A 25275-nucleotide genomic window follows, 5' to 3' on the forward strand; every position below is an offset into this window, starting at 1 on the left:
GAATTTTGATGAGGGAGGGAGGGCGAGAATTGAGGTAGCCTCATTGTGTGTGTGTGACTGCCACTCTTGTTTTCCTCACCATACTAGCTTAGTGGTTCGCTATGGGCAACACATATGTACATGGGTATATATAGTGTGTGTATATAGTGTAAGAACAGCAACAGGAGAATGTTGAGAGGAGCTATTTTGGTGAGGGAGGTGACGTAATCGTAGCGTCGTCTGCTGTGTGATTTTTCATGCAGTGTATGGTGGCCACTGTACTGTTTGGACACAATACCAGCTTACTTGCATAGTTCTGGTAAATAAAACATGTAGATAGGTATATAGAACATGTGTAATAAGAACTATAGCAATATGGTGGGAGGAGCAATGTTGGCGAGTAAGATGTTGGAGTGAGGGAGACTGGCTGGGTGTGGCTGCTCTCACTTGAGGTGTTCTGAATGTTTTCATGGCCAAATGCTCCTATTGGCCCATACGAGGCAGCTCCTATTGGCCCATACGAGGCAGCTCCTATTGGACATACGAGGCAGCTCCTATTGGCCCATACGAGGCAGCTGCTATTGGCCCATACGAGGCAGCTGCTATTGGCCCATACGAGGCAGCTGCTGTTGGCCCTAACGAGGCAGCTGCTGTTGGCCCATACGAAGCAGCTGCTATTGGCCCATACGAGGCAGCTGCTATTGGCCCATATGAGGCAGCTGCTGTTGGCCCATACGAGGCAGCTGCTATTGGCCCATACGAGGCAGCTGCTATTGGCCCATATGAGGCAGCTGCTATTGGCCCATACGGGGCAGCTGCTATTGGCCCATACAGGGCAGCTGCTATTGGCCCATACGAGGCAGCTGATATTGGCCCATACGAGGCAGCTGCTATTGGCCCATACAAAGCAGCTGCTACGCGGTGTTCTGAATGTGTTGATGGTGAATGTATATAGTGTGTAAATAGATTGTATATATACACAAATTAGCATGATACATAGTAAATATGTGCTGCATATGTGTACGCAAGTTTCATGCACGTAACACAGTGTCTACGGACAGTACGGATGTTGTACTGCGATATTATAGTGTACGTATTCATTATACATTGGATTGGCACATAAAAACAATGAAAATGTATTTGGAAAGGTGCGCAAAAAATGAACGAAAATATATTCGCGGCAACTCGCGCGCCCCGCCCCAAGCGCCCCACCGCCCCCGAGAGCTTACGGCACGGGCGCACGGGGATTGATGACGTCACGCCCCAACTTCTGGACCCCATAGCAGCCAAAGTAAGTACAATTTCGACTTTTTTTTTACATACCCATACTGAGGGAAGGGTTTTTGACACTTTAAAAAGAAAAAAGAATTTTTTCCAGAGAATTTATTTCCTGCGCACTGCGGGGGTGTCACATTTGGAGGCAACGCAGTTAAGGGGTTAACCCCTTGTGTGGCTCAAAGTTATTTAGCATTTGTCACCCACAGGCGCATACAAAAAAATAATTATTTTTTCTTTTAAACCTGTTAATTTGTGTTCTCTGATCATGGGAAAAATAATAAAAATATCGTAAGTGGCATATATTGCCCGCTATAGGGCGGGAAGTCTGGCAAAAAACAGGCGCTGACTCAGCGTGCGTCCCAAGCGGTCTGTTGCTCGCCAGCTGTCAGGCAGGAGTGGCCACAAAGAGATAATTACCTAATTATTTCAATGTCTCTGATTGATTTTTCATAGTATTTTTGCTGTAATATTATTCAATAGTGTGTAGTGTGATATATTTATATAATAAAATGAGTGAATCATCGCTGTACTCAAAAATATAGTGTGCATATTGTTGATTCAATTATTATGTTCATCAAACAGTGAACAAATACTTTGTCGATTATTACACTATATACACAGGTTATATATAAATATCTGCATGTTTTGTTCACCATAACGTACCATTAAGTCGCTAATATGAGTCAAAAAGCAACGAGGAGTGACCGCCACACACCAGCCAGCCACTCACTCGCCCACATTCTCCTCCCACCATACTGTTTTTGCTTTTATTCACTATATACAGACGTTACATATAAGTATCTACATTCGTGTTCACCATAACGAACCACTAAGTTGGCATGCTGAGTGGCAGTGGCAACCAGTGGCAGCCCGCCTCTGGCTGCTACTTCCTCCCTCCCTCACCCACATTCTCCTCCCACAATACTGTTTTTGATTTTATTCACTATATACAGATGTTATATGTAAGTATCTACATGTTTTGTTCACCACAACTGTACAACTAAGTTGATATAGTTAGTTCAGGCACTAAGAGACGTCACTACACACAGTCAGGTGGCGGCTGCTTCCTTCACACATTCAAGGTCAGACGCACTAAAGTTTCACCCCAACAATACTGTTTGTGGTGTTATTACCCTATATACAAACGTTTTAAACACTTTTATTATGTGTGATGTTAGTGCAACTGGCCTATAATTTTTTGCCAAGGCTTTACTCCCCCCCACCTTGTGCAACGGAGCTATATCTGCAGATTTAAGTGCTGCTGGTATGTCCCCTGTATCCAGGCTCTTTCTCCAAATTACGCTGAGTGCTCTCGCTACTGGTACTTTACATTTCTTTATGAATATTGAATTCCATGAGTCAGGCCCAGGAGCTGAGTGCATAGGCATATTGTCAATTTCTCTTTCAAAGTCTTTCGAGTTTGTGGTAATATCCGTTATATTATCTGCAGCTTGAATGTCATTCATAAAGAAGCTGTCTGGGTCATCAACTTTCATGTTGTTTATTGGTGTGCTAAACATAGCCTCATACTGGCGTCTTAGAATTTCACTAATCTCTTTGTTGTCCTCTGTGTACGTACCTTCATTTGTAATTAACGGTCCAATACTGGTAGAGGTTTTTGATTTTGGTTTTGCGTATGTGAAAAAATATTTCGGATTTTTCCTTATCTCTTGTATAGCTTTCTGTTCCAATTCCATTTCCTCAGACTCATATGATCGCTTCAACGTTTGTTCTATTTCTTCGATCTCCCTGCTTAGGCTTATTTTTTTTGCTTGTGATAGTTGTGTCTGCCGAAGCATTTCCGTTATTTTTTTCCTTCTCCTGTAGAGTTGTCTGCGTTCTCTTTCTAGAGTGGTCCTCTTTCTGCCCCTCCTCACAGGCACGTGCTTCAAGCAGACCTTGTAAGCTTCAGCTGTCAGTTGAGCTATTCCCTGTGTGGGAGTTTTGTCGTTTATGACTGTCTCCCATTGAATGGTTGCAAGGTCTACATTTATTTTTTCCCAGTCGATCCTCTTATTGTTAAAATTGAATTGATTGAATATTCCTTCTCGCTTGTTGGGTCTCTTAGACCTACTACCATTATTTATGCTAGTTCGCACTTCAATGAGCTTATGGCCTGAGTATGAAGTATCTGAGATTGTGATGTCTCTGATTAGTTCATCATTGTTTGTGAACTAATGATGAACTAGAAAACAAGTCTAGAAAACTAGAAAACAACAAAAACACACTAGAAAACAAGTCTAGTGTGTTTTCGTTCCTAGTTGGTTCTGTAATCTGTTGATTGAGCGAGAATTTGTCACAGAATCTCAAAAGTTCTCTAACCTGTGGTTGGTTATTTCCCGGGTCATTCCTTGCTATGCTAATTGTGTTTGCCATTCTCCATCTTAGACTCGGTAAATTGAAATCTCCAAGGAAGATTAACTCTTTTGCTGGCCTGGCAAGCGACCTGGCACACACTGCAACGAAGGCTGAGCATTGGCCGTGAGCGCACAAACCACACTTAAATATTTATACAGTGTGACCTCACTCGAACGAGGCGAGGCCGATTCGTTTCACTGCGGAATTCGTTCTACCCGTCAGCCCCAGGCTGTCCCTCCCCTTCATGTGAAAATAACAAAGGTCCTACATCCACTATCAACAAAACAAAAAATCACAGAAAATCTATTTATTATGTATTTATCATTTTGAACATGGCACATGATAGAACAATCAATTGTAAACAATTCCATATTAAAATCAAAACTATGTGACTGTTATTGGTGGCTGCAAATATGATGTAATGGCCAGGATTTCCATAAGCCAACTGTATCAGTCTACATAAATATTCATAAACAATTCATTTATTATGAAGTCTTCATTTTCACTATGGCATTTGATAGAACAATCACTTACAAACAATTTGGATTAAAAATTCTACATATATGAGCATTATTGAATCCAAAAAAGCAAAATCATATAATTTTCTCAACAAACTGAAGAGAGGAGGAGGGGTGGTTGGCGGCCCCCGGTGGTAGGGGAAGGAGGGTCAGGGCCGGCCGCTGGTAGTCAGGTGCGGGAGGGGAGGGGGGAGGGGTTGTAGCATGTTGGCGGTATAGGAGTGAGGGGGGGAGGGTGGCAGCCAGACTGACAGGCCTTGGGCCAGACCAGGCCTCAGGCCAGACCTTGAACCCAGACCTCGACGAAACTCGACCCAATGTTGACTGCATAGAGGCTAGCCGCCTCCTTACCCCTCCCTCCCCCCCCCAATACATCCCCTCACCACTGACCCCACACATTATTATGAATTCTTCATTTTGACTACGGAATATGGTAGAGCGATGCATTACAAACCACTGAAATGGTAAAATTTTCTCTCCTAATTTTGTCAAAAGCAGCAAGTGAGCTTAGTATCGAGGCAGGCACGTGCTGTAGCAGTCAGCTGGTGTCTCTACTCACCCTCCTTCTCTGACGCCTTTCCACCCCCTAATACATCCTCTCACCACTGACACCACAATTTATTATAAATTGTTAATTTTGACTATGGAATATGATAGAGCTTTGTGTTGCAAACAACTGAAATGGTAACATTTTCTCAGCTAATTTGGTGAAAAGCAGACAGTGAGTGAACTATCAAGGTGGAGCATGGAGGCGCCAGCCACGTGTTGCCATTTACATGATAACTCGAGCCAGAGCTCTCCACTGACACAACCTGCCTCCCCTGACACCACTATTACTCCAGCTTCCCTGACAACTTACACCACTGACAACCTGCCTTCCATGAGAATAACTTACACCACCTGCCCCCCCTAACAATAAATCCTAACTACTGACACCACTTGCCCCCCCTGACAACAACTCTCACCAATGACCCTTGATACCATTTTATCATCCTTCAACCATTTATCCCTAGAAACAATGGGCAAGCATAATAAAACACTGTATAACTGTTTACACTTTGGCGAATCATAGATGATGACAGCCACCTCCGACGCTCGGTCTCGGTGACTGCTTGGATGAACAATCTTCGCTTAATCAAACATTTGTATGTTCCACTGAACATTTAGTACCTAATTCAATTTGTTCGGATCTTCTGGGAATTCGCTAGAACGGGGTTCGTTAGTGAGGATGAACTGTACTCTTTTCAGCTTTCTAACCTCAATTTTCATGCTACGTCATTCATTTTGCTATCAAACTGTTCACAATATAAAGGGGCACATTTAAAACCAGTCCCATAATATTCGGACAATAAATGGGATTTTTAAAAATGCATTAACCCTTAAACTGCGCAACGCGCCTGCAGGCTCACGTCTGGTTTGCGCAACGCGCCTCCGGGTATTTGTATTTTTCACGTTCCATTCAAAACTCCCGCGGCTACATGGGGTTCACATCAGCTTCCTCAGGGCTCTTGTAAACAGACGCCATCTTTAAAAAAAATCGTGGTCCACATTCCCGGGTGTGGGGGCCTCAGTAGTGTGTGAGCAACCAAGGCTGGCGCTCGCAGCATGAGCGCACAGCACTGCTGTTCAGCATGTGACCACAGCATCGCCTAATAATGTCAAAATATATATATAACTTGTATTATTTAGCTATGATAGTGTTATATTAGAGCCTGAGTGTGATAATGACTGGGTACAATGTTCAAATATCAGTAATTCAATGCTGTTCACGATGTTCACAGCGCTAGCCACAGCACCACAGCATTATTTCGTTCATCTAGGAATCTTCAAATGATTTCTTAGGTTCCTTTTCAAAATAAACGTGTGGTCAATTATTCATTTACAGGAATTAGTGACCAGGATTGTGATAATAGCAGGAATGTGTTTATAATTAGCGTTGTGCGTAGTATTGTGGAAGGAGGAATTTTGATGAGGGAGGGAGGGCGAGAATTGAGGTAGCCTCATTGTGTGTGTGGCTGCCACACACACAATGTTTTGCTCACCATACTAGCTTAGTGGTTCGCTATGGGCAACACATATGTACATGGGTATATATAGTGTGTGTATATAGTGTAAGAACAGCAACAGAAGAATGTTGAGAGGAGCTATTTTGGTGAGGGAGGTGACGTAATCGTAGCGTCGTCTGCTGTGTGATTTTTCATGCAGTGTATGGTGGCCACTGTACTGTTTGGACACAATACCGGCTTACTTGCATAGTTCTGGTAAATAAAACATGTAGATAGGTATATAGAACATGTGTAATAAGAACTATAACAATATGGTGGGAGGAGCAATGTTGGCGAGTAAGATGTTGGAGTGAGGGAGACAGGCTGGGTGTGGCTGCTCTCACTCGAGGTGTTCTGAATGTGTTCATGGCCAAATGCTCCTATTGGCCCATACGAGGCAGCTGCTATTGGCCCATACGAGGCAGCTGCTATTGGCCCATACGAGGCAGCTGCTATTGGCCCATACGAGGCAGCTGCTATTGGCCCATACGAGGCAGCTGCTGTTGCCCATACGAGGCAGCTGCTGTTGGCCCATACGAGGCAGCTGCTGTTGGCCCATACGAGGCAGCTGCTGTTGGCCCATACGAGGCAGCTGCTGTTGGCCCATACGAGGCAGCTGCTGTTGGCCCATACGAGGCAGCTGCTGTTGGCCCATACGAGGCAGCTGCTGTTGGCCCATACGAGGCAGCTGCTGTTGGCCCATACGAGGCAGCTGCTGTTGGCCCATACGAGGCAGCTGCTGTTGGCCCATACGAGGCAGCTGCTATTGGCCCATACGAGACAGCTGCTATTGGCCCATACGAGGCAGCTGCTATTGGCCCATACGAGGTAGCTGCTATTAGCCCATACGAGGCAGCTGCTATTGGCCCATATGAGGCAGCTGCTATTGGCCCATACGAAGCAGCTGCTACATGGTGTTCTGAATGTGTTGATAGTGAATGTATATAGTGTGTGACAGTGTATAGTGTGTAAATAGATTGTATATATACACAAATTAGCATGATACATAGTAAATATGTGCTGCATATGTGTACACAAGTTTCATGCACGTAACACAGTGTCTACGGACAGTACGGATGTTGTACTGCGATATTATAGTATACGTGTTCATTATACATTGGATTGGCACATAAAAACAATGAAAATGTATTTGGAAAGGTGCGCAAAAAATGAACGAAAATATATTCGCGGCAACTCACGCGCCCCGCCCCGAGCGCCCCACCGCCCCCGAGAGCTTACGGCACGAGCGCACGGGGAATGATGACGTCACGCCCCAACTTCCGGACCCCATAGCAGCCAAAGTAAGTACAATTTCGACTTTTTTTTTACATACCCCTACTGAGGGAAGGGTTTTTGACACTTTAAAAAGAAAAAAGAATTTTTTCCAGAGAATTTATTTCCTGCGCACTGCGGGGGTGTCACATTTGGAGGCAACGCAGTTAAGGGGTTAATTGATGATGGCATTACCTTCATCAGGGACTCGGCGTGTTTTGGTTTTATGATGTCGATACCCTCATCAGGCCGCGAAACCCCTGATATTATTAGTTGGTTTTTGTTAACCCTTGAGCTGCTCTCTTGCGATTTTAGCCTGCAACACGTGTTGAAGAAAAAGTTATAAAAGTGTTCATGTGTGTTTCCTGATCATGGGAAAAATAGAAAATAATTTGTGACATATTTTGACCACAATAGGGCGAGGAAGTCTGGCAAAAGTGAGGCGTTGACAGAGTAATCATCGGAGGCAGTCAGCTCCACCCGAGCTGTCAGGCGGGAGTTGCCACAAAAATATTATTACTTAATTATTTCAATGTCTTTGATTTTTTTTTCTGTTTTTTTTTCGAGTAATATTATTCAATAGTGTGTAGTGTGATATATTTATATAATAAAATGTGATCCATCGCTATACTCAAAAAGTATTGTGAGCATATTAGTGATTCAATTACAGTGCATCCTCACTCTAACGAACCCTACTCTAAAGCATTCCCGGATAATCCGAACAAATTGCATTTGGCGCTAAATGTTCAGGAGAACATACAAAAATTCATTTGTGTTGTTCCACTGATGGTGATGACCTAGGCCGGCATGGCAGGGCTGTGAGAGCTGTGTACTGTACATACTCTCCACAGCGTTCACTTCAATATCTGTATCACTAGTATCAGACACCTGTCTTAGGTCTTTTTCCAGATTTGAGTTATCAAAATCATTGGCATGCTCATCTTCAAGCAATATGCCCTGTATTTCAACATCAGAGAGTGTTTTCTCAAAAACATGACCAACTAGAGACTGGGAGCTCAATATACAAACAGATACATACAAAATGGTTGCTACCTTGAATATGAGCTTGCCCACAACCATGGGGAATGCTGGGAATTTTTTTCAAGCTGGCAAACACCTCAGGAATCCATCTTGTACCCAAGTTTTGAACCCTACAATATATCTACGAGTGCCTTAACCACTGTGATGCGCCGAGTTTATTGTGACATTCCCCATGCGCATGAAATCAAGTGTTCCCCAAAAAATGCTTTTTTAACCCTGAACATGTCTATGTAAAAATAAATACAAAATTCCACTTACTTTGGCAGTGGGGACGTGGACAAGGTGCGCTGTGACGTCATCATGGCTGGTCGCCCGTACCAGAAACTCCCAGAAACAAGCGTGCAGGCCATTCAAGCATTGTGAGTTGCCACAAATATATTTTCAATTATTTGTTCTATGTATTTCCAATGCTGTTTTATTAGTTTTTTTATTGTATATGATGCATATTTTTGTTATTTACAATATGTATACAACAGAACGTTCATAATGTTCCATGGAACTGTGATACTGTGTGTCAGTAATGTATCCACAATGTTTATTGTTGCAATATTACTTGCTAAAAATTCACTAAGATTACAATATGTATAGTTTCACACACTATTTACACACTAACACACTGTATTACACAATCAGTACTTTGGAAGTGAGTAATAATCAATGAAGTAGTCCATGGTACAAAGCGCGACTTCGCTCTCGTTGCACCAGGTACTGATAGATTTTCGCTGTTTCTTTCTTCTGTGTGCTTGCAAATAACGCACTCACGTACACCCTTGGCTTTAGTACTTGTAAGTTGTAACAAACTAGGCTGTTGTAAGAATTATTCCAGAAGGTTCCAGAAGTTCGAGTAGGGACCTGACCTCTCAACAACGCCCAGTCCCCTGGGAATTAGCAGGTCTGAGTCACAAATGGCGGGCATCTTTGTTCATAATTTTGTATAATGAACCATCCTATAGTATTCAGTAATTTAGAGAAATTAGCCTTTATTCATTTTGCATTAAAATTGTATTGTATAATAGTACTGGGTACAATATCAAGAGTATTCTAATTATTGAGTTTAAGTCACCATCAGTGACGTCACGAATCAGATCTAACTTGTAAGGCGGAGTGACCGGCGGTCATAGGTCATCAGGGGTTGACAGGTCTACTATTTCTCAAAGTTTTAATAACCATCTTTGTGATCGGGAACAGCTCTGCCGTTAGAGGCTTGTGTAATTTAATTTCAGTAAAATAATTCAACCAGTCTGGATCAATTAAGTACAACAGAGGTTAATTGTTATAACTTAAACCTTGCTAGTAACTTTGTGAAACTTTGACTAGGCGGAAGGTTACAATGGTCTGTCTGGGGTAGACCAGACAAGGGAGAGATCAGTGTGGAAACGGGAGCAGCTGGGATAAGAGGCCAACCATCTTACCTCTCCCCAAGACCAGCCAAACATCTAGAGCTGTGGTCGCCCAAGGTATAGTTGCTATTGTTAATTATAGGGATAGTCTTCTCATTTGCCACTCAGGTCAAGTAGGGAGTGTTAAAGTGACAGGGAGTGAACATATTTAGATTTTGTTTTAGTTTTCTTTTAATAAATTAAATTTGTTAATATTTTGCATTTCATTATTTCCATGTGTTTTATGTGTAAACTTGTCCTGGTCACGTGGTCCACACGAGGTAAAGTTGGATTGGGCGCCGATTCTAACATCGAATCGGAATTATCATTACCGTGTAATTTATTCCACACTCAAGGTCATCGTATATAGTGGGGATCAAGCCCCTAGGTTGATTAATTAGCGTGATCGATCCAGACCTCGATCATTGCTCTTGTGTTACTGGTCTGGTGGTGGCAGCGTAGAGGCGACTCTAGGGTTTTGCTCAGAGCCTAGGTCACGTCATACTGGGTGTAGAATCCTAAGTCGGTCAATCGTCTTAGGACCACGTGGCGTGGAGTTGGCTTTGGTAAAAGTTTTGGAGTCCCTTGGTAGAGAATAAAAAGTAAAAATACGGGTAGAGGGCAAAGAAGGAAGAGAAGTAGAGAGAGAGAAACCCAAATCCGTGTTACAAAGTGGTATGTAGCCGAGCTCGTAATGCATAAGGTAGTCTTGAAAATATTGCTTTGTAAGGTCCCTGACTGGAAGATTCAGTCATTTACAGCAAGTGTCAGTCAATCTAGAAGAGATTCAGCCATTCTGGAAGAGATTCAGCTAATCTTGAAAATATCTATGGAAAACACCACCATGGAAACCGCTAACACTGTTCATCTATGCTACTTGTATCAGATGCATCATCACTGAACCCAGAAAACGATTCATCTATGTATCCCTTATATAAATTGGAGATGGCATAGGTGGGCATGGGTGGCGTTCACAGCTACAACTGGATACGCTCGCTGTATCATCCTAATAGGTGTGGTATAACTTGCATCCGACCTTTGTGTTAGGTCCTTATTGCGCCTAGCTTCATCAATATCATGACCTTTATGTTCTTTAAGCTATAAGGTCTGAATTTCACCGACAGAGAGCGATCTTTCAACACTGCGTCGGACAGGTGTTTGGGAGCCAGAGGCGTGTGCACCACCCCATGGTTACTCACTCAATACTAACCCAGCGAGCAGCCCTAGGACATTCTGGGAATTTTTTTCAAAGAAAGCTGCCTCTCACTGGTCCTCCCCTCCCAAGAGTTCATTTTGTATCCAACCTACCGCGAGCGTGTTTTGACCGTGTACAAAAAAAAAACTTTTGTCGGTGGGGACAGTTATTGGCGAAAAGCATTTGTCGTTTGGCACAGAGCAGTGGTTAAGGTGTTATGCGCACCCCTTGATCGAGCGAAATTAGGCGCTAATGCATTTCAGAGGGTTAATACACTCAACAAAACTGGTGAATAATACCATGACTAATACAATCAACATCACTGGGTAATGCCAATATGATGAATACACTCACCATCACTGGGTAATGAAAACACCAAGAATAACCCTTGTGTGGCTCCGGGCTATTTAGCATTTGTCACCCACAGGCGCATACCAAAAAAAAAAAAAAAAAATTTTTCTTCCCAACCTGTTAAGTCGTGTTCCCTGACCATGAGAACAAAAAATTCAATTGAACTTACCGACGACGTAATTGAGCCGACAAGATGGGAGATGACGTCACACCATGCATGATCGCTCATGCACGGTGTGTCCCAGAGGCGTCGCGCGCGGTCTTCAAGCAGCCAGAGTTGCCACGAATTTATTTTCGCGGCATTATTTACAGTGTTTAGGCCTATTTTATTAGCAATATTAGTCACAATTGTGTTGCACATAATGTTACATCACAGTCATTGTCAATAAATGTTACATACATCGAGTATACACATGTGCACACAAATGTTTTCCATTATGCCATTATATTATGTATCACAATGTTCATTATTATATGTACACACAAGCATGCACTATGTACAGGCTTTTGCACTATTATTGCACATTTAGAATTCTTAGAGAGAGTGGTAGTCGTTGAAGCAGTCGACAGCACACAATGGAACTGCACACGCTTCACACCATGTTTGCACCACTTTACGTTTCTGTACTCTCCTTTTTGTTGTTTTACATACTAGGCATTCATGTTGGCCTATTGCACGCTTTCCAGCTGGTGGCAAATGTTTTAGTCTGTGTTGCTGAAAGGCCTCCATGTGAGCAAGCGTGGGTGTTACAGCATGCTGCAACACTGGGTTCATGATTGGTCTTTGCATGCCAGGGACATCTTTACCAAGCTTTGCTAATAACTGTGTTGCAAGTGTAAAAGCAAACGCACGGAAACTAGGTTTACGTCCAGTTTTCACCAGATACATATTATAGCAGTTCAACATGCTCATGTCAACATGATGGAAAAAATCTTTTTTCGTCCATTTCAATGTTTTCCGCACACACTCGATAGTGCCAACCATCATGTTAGCCTTATTAATCAAACGCATGTTGATATTACAGTATAGTCAAGAACACAATCTGGCTTATATACTGGTTCTTTCGTTACACAGTTCACCTTGCCACTGTTCAACATTGTACCCTCATGAATGGTTGTCAGCATGTTCACTTCTCTCTTGTCTTTCCACCGAACCGAGAGTATTTGATCACATTTCCGTAACTGGCACTCACCAACTGAGAGTCTACCGTCAAACACTGGCATTTCCCTCCTTCGTGCCTTTACTGTGCCAACCAATCCAGTTCTATTTTCAACCAAAAACTTAGTTAGCAATGGACTTGTATAGTAATTATCTGTGTATAAGATGTGGCCCTTGTTCATCCATGGTGCCATCAGTGACTTCACCACACTACCCGAGAAACCATGTTCGTCGTTACCGGGAATGTCTACATCACTAGCTGAATACAGAATCATGTGTAACACATATCCTGTTTCACAGTCACACAGTACAAAGAATTTCAATCCAAATCTGTTTTGTTTGGAGGGAATATACTGCTTGAATGAAACATATCCTTTGAAAAGCACAAAGGATTCGTCAATCACCAGCTTCTGTGCTGGTACGTAAAAATCTCTGAACTTATCAATCACTTCATTCATATAGTGTCATCACTCGCCAAAGTCTATCATCCTCTGTCCGGTCCTCATTACATTGCAAAATGCAGACACCTGAGGAGTATCTGAAACCTATCTCGGGATATATATTTCCCTAAGAAAGGTGTTGAAATAGTCAGATCTTTGCTCCAGTAATCTGTGATAGCGTGTTTGACACAGTGCTTCATCAACATACATATTGCTAAAAACACATACATTTCACCTACATTGGTGGTTTTCCAATGTTGCAATCATGAAAATTCTGTTATCTCTCTTCTAATGAGATGAGCCGCATGAAGGTTCGTTTGGTGTACAATATATTCCATGAGCGGCTCATCATAGAATGCTGTAAAATAAAATAGGATATGAGTGTAAAATTCACTCATATCCTCTCCATTATCAGGAAAAAGCTCGGTAATCCCATCTTTATTGTCAAAGGCAGGAATTCGAGGAATAAAACCAGCACCATCACTCCACACTAGTACACCTGGTGTCCTGCGAGACGCAACAGGGGCACGACGGCGAGGAAGTGATGTACACAGCGGACCAGGAGCTGAAGCCCGTTTACGCACAGTACGGCCGCTACGTGCACATAAGGTGGAAGCACGTGAACATCCACCACACTACACAGTACCCCATAAAAGGTTGATGCATAAGCTGGAGAAACAGGCAGGAGTAACTGGTAGCGCGCTCCAGTGGATAAGGGAGTACCTAAACAATAGAAAGCAGAGAGTTACAGTGAGGGGTGAGACCTCAGACTGGCGTGAAGTCACCAGTGGAGTCCCACAGGGCTCTGTACTTGGACCTATCCTGTTTCTGATATACGTAAATGATCTCCCAGAGGGTATAGACTCATTCCTCTCAATGTTTGCTGACGACGCCAAAATTATGAGAAGGATTAAGACAGAGGAGGACAGTTTGAGGCTTCAAGAAGACCTGGACAAGCTGCAGGAATGGTCGAACAAATGGCTGTTAGAGTTTAACCCAAGCAAATGTAATGTAATGAAGATAGGGGTAGGAAGCAGGAAACCAGATACAAGGTACCATTTGGGAGATGAAATACTTCAAGAGTCAGAGAGAAAGACCTGGGGTTGATATCACGCCAGACCTGTCCCCTGAAGCTCATATCAAGAGGATAACATCAGCAGCATATGCCAGGTTGGCTAACATAAGAACGGCCTTTAGAAACTTGTGTAAGGAATCTTTCAGAACATTATATACCGCATATGTCAGACCAATCCTGGAGTATGCGGCTCCAGCATGGAGTCCATATCTAGTCAAGCATAAGACTAAAATGGAAAAGGTTCAAAGGTTTGCCACCAGACTAGTACCCGAGCTGAGAGGTATTAGCTACGAGGAGAGACTACGGGAATTAAACCTCACTTCGTTGGAAGACAGAAGAGTTAGGGGGGACATGGTCACCACATTCAAGATTCTCAAGGGAATCGACAGGGTTGATAAAGACAGGCTGTTTAACACAAGGGGCACACGCACTAGGGGACACAGGTGGAAACTGAGTGCCCAAATGAGCCACAGATATATTAGAAAGAACTTTTTTAGTGTCAGAGTGGTTGACAAATGGAATGCATTAGGAAGTGATATGGTGGAGGCTGACTCCATACACAGTTTCAAGTGTAGATATGATAGAGCCCAATAGGCTCAGGAACCTGTACACCTGTTGATTGACAGTTGAGAGGCGGGACCAAAGAGCCAGAGCTCATCCCCCGCAAGCACAACTAGGTGAGTACACTACCCGAGAACATCACCATCACTACACTACTCTTGGTGCCTCGGCGGCGTGTTCCATGCGGCGGCGCTTGGCTGGGCGAGACACTGCTGACGTAACAAATTCTTGCCCAGTAACACCACTGGTACTGGCACCAGGCTCGGTAACACTATGTTCTGATTCCACTTCACTAAAACCAGAAAAAGAGTCACCTTCCTCTGACTTGTTACCGAAAATATCCTCAGACTCTAAATAATCACATGAACTGTGTGGTCGAGGGTGAATTGGAGTAGACACTGGGCTAAGTGGTATGGGTGAGCATACAGTATAGGCCTCGCCATGGGAGGCGGCTGTATCTCATTTTCACTGTCAGTGCTACTATCATCGGTCAATTGTGTGTAGTCTTTATCAATATCAGTTATCAAAATTACTTTCCTCACCATCAGAAAATAATTCACTGGTTATTTGCTCTTGGACGAGTGATTGCGTGGTGCGCGCCCGATAAGCGTTCGGCCGTGCGCTCGACATGGTGGCTGCTGGGTAACTGATGCCTCCCACGCGATGGTAGCGTGAGCTGGATTTTTTTTTACAAAATGGTGTCTGTTTACTATAACCCCTAAGCAGCGTATGGGAGTCCCCTCTACCCGCGGGCCTTTCAAATCTTGCGCGGTACTCCAATGCATCATATGATGTGGAGCACAAGTTACTGCAAGTCACTTAACCCATCATATGATGTGTTGCGCACTTAAAGGGTTAATACGCTCAGCATCACTAGTTAATGGCAACATAATAAATATACTTACCATCACTAGTTAATAACAATATGATACACACACTGGTAGTACAGTAAGAATAAAACTGTACTTACCATCATTAATGGGCAGAAGTTGTGTCTGCTATCGTCCTGGGTAGCCGAGCAGAGATGGAAGCAGTATTACCTATTAGGCAAAATAAAACAAATTTAAGGTTTCTATGACTAAATTTTTCCCACCAAAACATAGTACATTTTTAGAAAAATTTAATAATATTTTTTAGGTATTGTACTTTGAGCAAAAGTAAGGAGGGTGGGCAGGAGTAAGGAGGGTGGGCAGGAGTATGGAGGGTGGGCAGGAGTAAGGAGGGTGGGCAGGAGTAAGGAGGGTGGGCAGGAGTATGGAGGGTGGGCAGGAGTAAGGAGGGTGGGCAGGAGTATGGAGGGTGGGCAGGAGTAAGGAGGGTGGGCAGGAGTAAGGAGGGTGGGCAGGAGTATGGAGGGTGGGCAGGAGTAAGGAGGGTGGGCAGGAGTAAGGAGGGTGGGCAGGAGTATGGAGGGTGGGCAGGAGTAAGGAGGGTGGGCAGGAGTAAGGAGGGTGGGCAGGAGTATGGAGGGTGGGCAGGAGTATGGAGGGTGGACAGGAGTATGGAGGGTGGGCAGAAGTAAGAAAGGTGGGCAGGAATAAGGCGGGTGGGCAGGAGTAAGGAGGGTGGGCAGGAGTATGGAGGGTGGGTAGGAGTAAGAAGGGTGGACAGGAGTATGGAGGGTGGGCAGGAGTAAGGAGGGTGGGCAGGAGTAAGGAGGGTGGGCAGGAGTAAGGAGGGTGGGCAGGAGTAAGGAGGGTGGGCAGGAGTATGGAGGATGGGCAGGAGTAAGGAGGGTGGGCAGGAGTAAGGAGGGTGGGCAGGAGTAAGGAGGATGGGCAGGAGTATGGAGGGAGGGCAGGAGTAAGGAGGGTGGGCAGGAGTAAGGAGGGTGGACAGGAGTATGGAGGGTGGGCAGGAGTAAGGAGGGTGGGGCAGGAAAGGGGAAGGGGGTATGGGCGGGTTCTCGGTTGCCTCCCCTCCCTCTCTAACAGCCTACGTAATACAAACCACATGCATTAACCCTAAAGCTGCTACAGCCTGGGCTGTAAAAGCTGGGGCTGGGCAAAAAATATTTGAATTATGTGAAAATTAATATTAAATGTTAGACAAATCTCCAACTTATTGGCATAAGCGTCATGCAAGTTTCATCCTAATATTTTCAAAAATGTATTTTAGACAATTTTTTTTTAAAAGGAGAACATTTTGTTGATAAGGAGAACAGCTCCTATTAACTGGAACTGAGGGATAATGCAGTAATAAAGAGATGCAAGCACTTGTACAATGTACAAAGAAGAAGAATAGTAGCAAGAAGTGTCCACAAAGTGGATATGCAGCTGGTGCCTGTATAGCATTGCTGAGTGATGCATCATAATACCAATAATAATGAGTATGTTATCATGCTCTATTTTGTTAAATATCATAAAAATGTATTGCCTAATGTTAATATCTGTTACTGTCACCAATATCCAAAAAATATATATATTTTTTATCTCCCTTGTTTATTATCTCATTTTGATGTAACCTCTACATCCTGGAGAGTGCATACCCATCCCTAACTATGTCAAGATAGAATGAAATTGGTCACCCAATAAATCAGTCACAACTGGCAGAACTTGGGACTTTGAATTTCTTTTGACTGAGTTTTTCACAGATTTCAAATTCTATTTTCTTTGTCTCTTTAGGCGGTTTTTGATGATCAGGGCTTTATCACTTTTATAAAGTACAGTGGCACCTCGATTAACGAGCGGCTGTATCTAAGATCATTTCGAGTAACGAGTGAGCCACTCACAGCAAATTTGTCTCTATTGACGAGCTTCACCTCTATTAACGAGCAAAACCACATGGTGCTTCCTAGCGTCTCGCGGGTTCTCACAAATTCTCGGACGCCTCCGACGCCAGTGTTGTTGTTGTATCGCGCATGACAAGCATCCCTCTGCATTTATTTGTGCTTTTCTTTCAGTATTTTGTGGTTTTGTGAAAACAATTTGTAACGCAAGATGTCGCCAAAGAAGCTGCTTGTTAAAGATAGTCTTGTCAAGAGGAAGAAACACACAATTACTATGGATTTGAAGAAGGAAATTATAGCAAAGCATGAGCGTGGTGTCTGTGTGACTGATCTCACAATGGAGTATGGCAGATCCTCATCAACAATTTGCACCATTAGTAAGGGGGTAGGAGGTAAGGGAGGATGCTGCCTCTTTCAGTGAGATCAGGGAAGTGTTGGGAATGTTTGAAAAGGTGACCGCATTCTTGGAAAAGCTGCCCTGATAAAGCAGTGACAACCTTGTGTGTGAACATGTTTAATGACAATTTGCCGACTCGTTTTAGGAACATCCTAAAACAAAGACAAAAGCAATTGTCAATAGATACGTTCTTTGGAAAAGTAGAGAAAAGAAGAGCCAGTGATAGTGAACCACAATCCGGTCCCAGTGGGGAGAAATTTCCGAGAGAGCCCCCCTGATTCAGAGGTGGATTCTCCTGCCACACCATAACCCCTCTCCTCCTTCCCACCTCCCCATCGTCTCATTCAAGCAAGCAACGACTCTTCATAAGGTAAACATGAAAATAGTACAACAAAACATTCATAAATACATGTGCAGTATTATATTTACATTATAAAATGTCATACAAGTATGGATATTTTTGTGAGTGGAACGGATTAAATTTATTTCCTTTATTTTATATGGGGAAATTTGTTTCTAAAGACGAGTTTTCCACATAACGAGCTCGGTGCCAGAAAGGATTAAACTCGTTAATCGAGGTGCCACTATATATATTTTTATCCCCTAAATCATTATAATTTTTCCTATACAGTATTTAGTTTTTTTTTTTTTTTTTGGGGGGGGGGGTATTTTTTCTTGACATCATTCCAACACATATTGACCTACAACTTTCACATATTTGAGTACGAATGCCAAACAACGTTTATTAAAACATATAAGTAAATTAATGAATTAGAACTACCTTATTCATTATCGATAAATTTAACTTCAATTATCTCTAAAACTTTGAGTCAGCTTCAAAAAATTCAGTTTCTGACCGATTCTCACGATTTTTACAAATATTGTGCACAGTTGTCTGTTCTACAATCCTATTAGAATGGATTTTTCACAAACCCTGAACATTTGTAGTTATCAATTTTTTTTCTAAATTTGGCGCATAATTCAAATGCCACATTGATGATATTTTTTACAGTAAACTAAACTGAAAACATATATTCTAAATCTATGAAAATGAAGATCATATACTATTCTGAGAGCATAATAACACCAAATGAACAATTAGTGATAGTTTATATTTTTGCAGCTTATCTCAATATCTGAAGTTTTCAATATTCAATTTTATAATTATTTTTTATTTTCTTACTTTACAAGTTACGTTTATGATCATTTAGACAAAGTTGCAGGATTTGCTAGTATGCACAAAAACTTGGAAAGCATTAGAGCAAATTTGAGAAATTGAACTTTGCCATCAGGTCCTGTTGTATATGTATGCCATGCACAGCTTAAGGGTTAATACAGAACTGTACTGTATAAAATGCATAAAACTTCAAACTAACAATATTTCTCTAATTATAACAATAATAATATTTTAAATAAAACAACTTGTAACAGTCAATATGTACATTAAATTTTGAGTATGCCTATAAAATAAGCACAGGTCATGTCAACGCATTGGGCCTGGATGAGATGGCTGGCACCATGTGCTTCTCCTCTTCCTGGGGTAAAAATGTCGGGCTCGCGCGTGAAGGATTTTGTGATAAATTTGAACAATTTTTACTGTTTGAACTCATTTAATCTATCAAGATGTCTCAGAGCAGCATTCATGGTATTGAAGGTATAAAATAAAAGAGAAAACATTTGTCAATTGATCAGACAGTTGACTTAACAGAGAAAGCAGAGCGTGGATACTCTGTCACTCGACTCGCCCAAGAATTCAACATTGGTAAAGCTACAATTTGTGATATAAAAAAGCAGAAGGATAATATTAAGAAATTCTTTGCTCAAACTGATGCAATAGGCAACAGGAAAAATTGAGGCCTGCTAAGTATACGGATTTGGACTCGTCTGTATTTAAATGGTTTACACAGCATGGTGTGAAAGGAATTGCTGTTTCAGTTGATTCTATTAGAAATGCAGCTGAAAGACTTGCTGTAAAGTTAAACATTAACAATTTCAAGGCTAGCACTGAATGGGTATGTCAATTTAAAGAAAGGTATGGCATCATTAACAAGAAAATTTGTGGCGAGGCATTAAGTGCAGATGTTGGAAGTGCTAATGCATATAAGCATAAACTTTCTCAGCACATTATATCTAATAATCTAAGCTGGTTTTAAGTGTACAATGCAGATGTAACAGGCTTTAACTGGAAATGCCTTCAAAGAAACACTTTGACCTTCAGGCTTGAGAAGAGTATTCCTAGTTGCAAGGTAAAGAAGGAAAGAATTTCAGCATTATTGTGCTGTAACGCAAATGGCAGTCACCGAACAAAGTGCGCAATTGTTGGGAAATCTGCCAACCTCAGAGCATTGAAAAACTGCATGAACAGATTACCTGTCATCTACTACAACACAAAAAATGCCTGGTTCACACAGATTATTTTTGAGGATTGGTTCCAGAATCATTTTTGTAAAGAAGTAAAAAAGCAGCAGATCAATATGTGTAGAATTCATCCTGCTGAGGTAAAGGCAATGTTGTTGACTGACAATGCCCCAGCTCACCCCATTGCTAAATTAACATCGCCTGATGGCAAAATAACATGTATGGCTTTACCACCAAACACTACATCTGTAATACAGCCCATGGATTAGGGGTTATCTATGCTCTCAAAGGCTTTATAAAAGAGCTATGAATTCAGATATTTTGGAAGTTCTGCTCTCTGAGGAAGACTGAGATGCCTAATAAGGATACGAAGGTTAGTAGAACACTAGAAAATTTCAAGAAATATTCAATTAAAGATGCAATTTACAACTAGGCCAAGGAATGGAGCGAGTTGAAGGTCACCACATAAAAGAATGCATGGAATAAAATTCTGAGTCCGGTATCTGGTTAGAATAAAGACGAAGATGACTATGATTTTGAGTGCTTTGATAATGCGATTTTTGAGACATTCAGAGATGAAGGTGAGGAAGATTTGCAACTTTCTGATGTGACTGAGTGGTTAGATAATGATGCTGATGATCCAGGTTATATTGAATTAACTGATACTGAGATTATCCAGTGTGTTACTGGTAATAATGATGAGGATGTGGAAGAGGAAGATGATAGTGTGTTACCTATTCCATATGCTGCATCATTGCAAAAGGTTAATGATCTGCTTGATTTGGTTGTTGTAACTGATAATGAAGAACTGACAGATTATTACCAGCACCTAAAGGACATGAAAGATATTATAATGAAACTCACAACAAAGAAACAAACTAAGATTCAAAAGTTTTTGGTACGGTTTCACAGTAGGCCTACAGGACCAGCACCCTGCACTAGCAAGGACTCACGATCCGAGGATGCCCAGGCAATTGGACCAGCACTAGCAAGGACTCGCCTCCTGAGAATGTCCAGGCAACTGGACCAGCACCCAGCACTAGCAAGGACTCACCTGCTGAGGATGCCCAGGCAACTGGACCAGCACCCAGCACTAGCAAGAACACACCTTCTAAGGATGTACAGGCCACTGGACCAGCACTAGCAAGGACACACCTTCTAAGGATGTCCAGGCCACTGGACCAGCACCCAGCACTAGCAAGGACTCACCTTCCGAGGATACCCAGGCAACTGGACCAGCACCCAGCACTAGCAAGGACTCACAGGCAACTGGACCAGCACCCATCACAAGCAAGGACTCACCTTCCGAGGATGCCCAGGCAACTAGACCAGCACCCAGCACTAGCAAGGACTCACCTTCCGAGGATGCCCAGGCAACTGGACCATCACCCAGCACAAGCAAGGACTCACCTTCCGAGGATGCCCAGGCAACTGGACCAGCACCCAGCACTAGCAAGGACTCACCTTGCGTGCGTGAGGGCCAGAGACCAAAAGACACAAAAATGGAATCAATACAGGAAGAGGCCGAACCCCCAAACATACCAGCAATACAAAGATGCGAGAAACAACTACACGGCAGTGAGGAGAGAGGCAGAAAGAAATTTTGAAAAAGGGATTGCAGACAAATGCAAAACAGAACCAGGTCTGTTCTATAAATTCATAAACAACAAATTGCAGGTAAAGGATAATATTCAGAGGTTGAAAATGGGAAATAGATTCACGGAAAATGAAAAGGAAATGTGTGAAACATTAAACAAAAAGTTCCAAAGTGTGTTTGTACAAAATGAAATCTTCAGGGAACCAGATACAATAAGAATTCCAGAGAACAACATAGAGCACATAGAGATGTCCAGAGAAGAAGTGGAAAAAATGCTCAAGGAGCTAAATAAGAACAAAGCAGTTGGTCCAGATGGAGTTTCACAATGGGTTCTGAGAGAATGTGCACCTGAGCTCAGCATTCCTCTTCAACTGATTTTTCAGGCATCCCTGTATACAGGAGTTGTAGCTGATGTGTGGAAAAAGGCTAACATAGTTCCAATCGACAAAAGTGGAAGCAGAGAAGACCCCCTTAATTATAGACCGGTATCATTGACAAGTGTAATAGTCAAAATATTGGAAAAAAATAACTAAAACTAAATGGGTAGAACACCTGGAGAGAAATGATATAATATCAGACAGACAGTATGGTTTTCGATCTGGAAGATCCTGTGTATCGAATTTACTCAGTTTCTATGATCGAGCAACAGAGATATTACAGGAAAGAGATGGTTGGGTTGACTGCATCTATCTGGACCTAAAAAAGGCTTTCGACAGAGTTCCACATAAGAGGTTGTTCTGGAAACTGGAAAATATTGGAGGAGTGACAGGTATGCTTCTAACATGGATGAAAAATTTTCTGACATAGAAAAATGAGGGCTGTGATCAGAGGCAATGTATCGGACTGGAGAAATGTCACAAGTGGAGTACCACAGGGTTCAGTTCTTGCACCAGTGATGTTTATTGTCTACATAAATGATCTACCAGTTGGTATACAGAATTATATGAACATGTTTGCTGATGATGCTAAGATAATAGGAAGGATAAGAAACTTAGATGATTGTCATGCCCTTCAAGAAGACCTGGACAAAAGTACATGGAGTGCCACTTGGCAAATGGAATTTAATGTTAATAAATGCCATGTTATGGAATGTGGAATAGGAGAACATAGATCCCACACAACCTATATATTATGTGAGAAATCTTTAAAGAATTCTGATAAAGAAAGAGATCTAGGAGTGGTTCTAGATAGAAAACTATCACCTGAGGACCACAAAGAATATTGTGCGAGGAGTCTATGCTACGCTTTCTAACTTCAGAATTGCTGTTAAATACATGGATGGCGATATACTAAAGAAATTGTTCACGACTTTTGTTAGGCCAAAGCTAGAATATGCAGCAGTTGTGTGGTGCCCATATCTTAAGAAGCACATCAACAAACTGGAAAAGGTGCAAAGACATGCTACTAAGTGGCTGCCAGAACTGAAGGGCAAGAGCTACGAGGAGAGGATAGAGGCATTAAATATGCCAAAACTAGAAGACAGAAGAAAAAGAGGTGATATGATCACTACATACAAAATAGTAACAGGAATTGATAAAATCGATAGGGAAGATTTCTTGAGACCTGGAACGTTAAGAACAAGAGGTCATAGATATAAACTAGCTAAACACAGATGCCGAAGAAATATAAGAAAATTCACTTTCGCAAACAGAGTGGTAGACGGTTGGAACAAGTTAGGGGAGAAGGTGGTGGAGGCCAAGACCGTCAGTAGTTTCAAAGCGTTATATGACAAAGAGTGCTGGGAAGACGGGACACCACGAGCGTAGCTCTCATCCTGTAACTACACTTAGGTAATTACCTGCTGAGGATACCCAGGCCACTAGACCAGCACCCAGCACTAGCCATAACTTACCTGGGAGTACCAATTGAGCTGTACAGCACAGTTCTAATGACATTAAATGTACAAAGTGTAGTTTATGATATAAGTGTACTGCAGTAGTGTGATTCTAGTGGTCTGTACTTTATGTACAGACTGTAGTGTATAATGTACATTTGTTAGAAAAGTTACTGTTCTTTAAACAATTTATATTCATACGTGTGGCACTCTCAGGATATTAAGGCTAACAAAGTTTGCACTACAAAACTCAACTGGTAGGGTAAGTACAGTACTGTAACGTGCAATATCAATTTATTTCATTGCAATTCAAATTCTTGGTTATTTAAATTTTTCAAAAGGCAAATGTGTACTGGCATATGTATTATTAATTTTTTTTGTTTTTTTTTGGGGGGGGGGGAGGGGGATGCTGGGGCCGGATTGATGGAATGAATTCCACGCTGAAATGAATCGGCTACGCCCCCATATAGTTCGTTCAAGCGAGGGCACACTGTATTACTCATATAATTTCTACATTTACTGTCTACATTTAATGTCATTTAATTTCATGCATTTCTTTGATAAAATGTTTACTCGTGTCCTTTATGATCTTGGTTATTTGTAAGTGCTGGCCTCATTAACCTTAAATTATAGTATGTTTATGTTACTCTATGTTCTGATATGTTCCGAGAAAATGTCATGAGGAGCAGTTCTAAAATACACCTTGTATTTCCATTCAGTAATTAATGTAAATAAACTACTGTACTGTTGCTAGAACTACTGACTCCGTAATGTAATAATCTATGCCAGTACTCTGACTATACTCTGTACCTGTAAAGTAAGGCTGTAAAGTGCCTGTACACATTTTTTGTCAATTTTACTGTAAATTATCTACTTAAAATTATCAGTTAGTTTAAGGACTTCCCCGAAACTCTATGCGTGCTAATGGCTTTACAAGAATGTAAAATCAACTTCATTTCTATGTTCTCTCTTAACCCCCAATGTACCTTCTTGTATATAAATAAATAAATAAATGCTTGCCATCCTTATGTATCACCTTTGTATTAATTTTTTATTTTCCTTGAACATTCTCATTTTGTTAACTTACTTCTCTTATAATATTAAGTGTTTTACCCCGTCACAACATTAATTAAAAAATTTCTATATTACTATTAATTTTGCCCGAAACACTTTTCGTAATAGTGGCTTCATTAGTACAGTATGTGTAACTGCTGTCCCTTCAATTGAACAATACTCTTATTACACATAGAAATCACAATAGTGTGATGCATCAAATTTATTTATTTATTTAGTTATTTAGTTATTTATATACAAGAAGGTACATTGGGTTTGTGAGAATACATAGCATGGTATTTACAATCTTGTAAAGCCACTAGTACGCGCAACATTTCGGGCAGGTCCTTAATCTAACAGATAATTTTAAGTAGGAAAATTCTAGCGGAATTAATAAAATGATAACAGATACATTGCAAGAAAGAAAAAAAAATGAGATGAGAGAGATTAGTAGGAATATTAAAGCACATTGGTATATTAAAGTTCAGTTTGATTGCATTGACAGCTTGATTGGTAATTAAAACGAAGATTAATAGGCACCATACAGCAAATTGAAAGCACATATAAGAAGACAGCAATGATCACAATGGTAAAGTTGTTTGGATTGGGTACATGAAGATTGGGAGATTGGGTAGCACTAGATACAGTGCAATTTTA

General features: G+C 41.7%; 1 protein-coding gene across 2 annotated transcripts in view; it reads right to left on the reverse strand.

The window, feature by feature from the left end:
* LOC138371390 (tripartite motif-containing protein 5-like) overlaps window positions 1-25275 on the reverse strand; it is a 41691-nt gene that overhangs the window by 12174 nt on the left and 4242 nt on the right. For both annotated transcript variants that reach the window (XM_069336174.1, XM_069336175.1), the window contains exon 2: window positions 15622-15691. In XM_069336174.1, coding sequence (XP_069192275.1) covers window positions 15622-15627 — 6 coding nt within the window. In that variant the 5' untranslated portion in view covers window positions 15628-15691. The remainder of the gene's footprint in view (window positions 1-15621; window positions 15692-25275) is intronic.

Source organism: Procambarus clarkii, chromosome 35 (genome assembly GCF_040958095.1).
Source record: "Procambarus clarkii isolate CNS0578487 chromosome 35, FALCON_Pclarkii_2.0, whole genome shotgun sequence".
Lineage (NCBI taxonomy): Eukaryota > Metazoa > Arthropoda > Malacostraca > Decapoda > Cambaridae > Procambarus > Procambarus clarkii.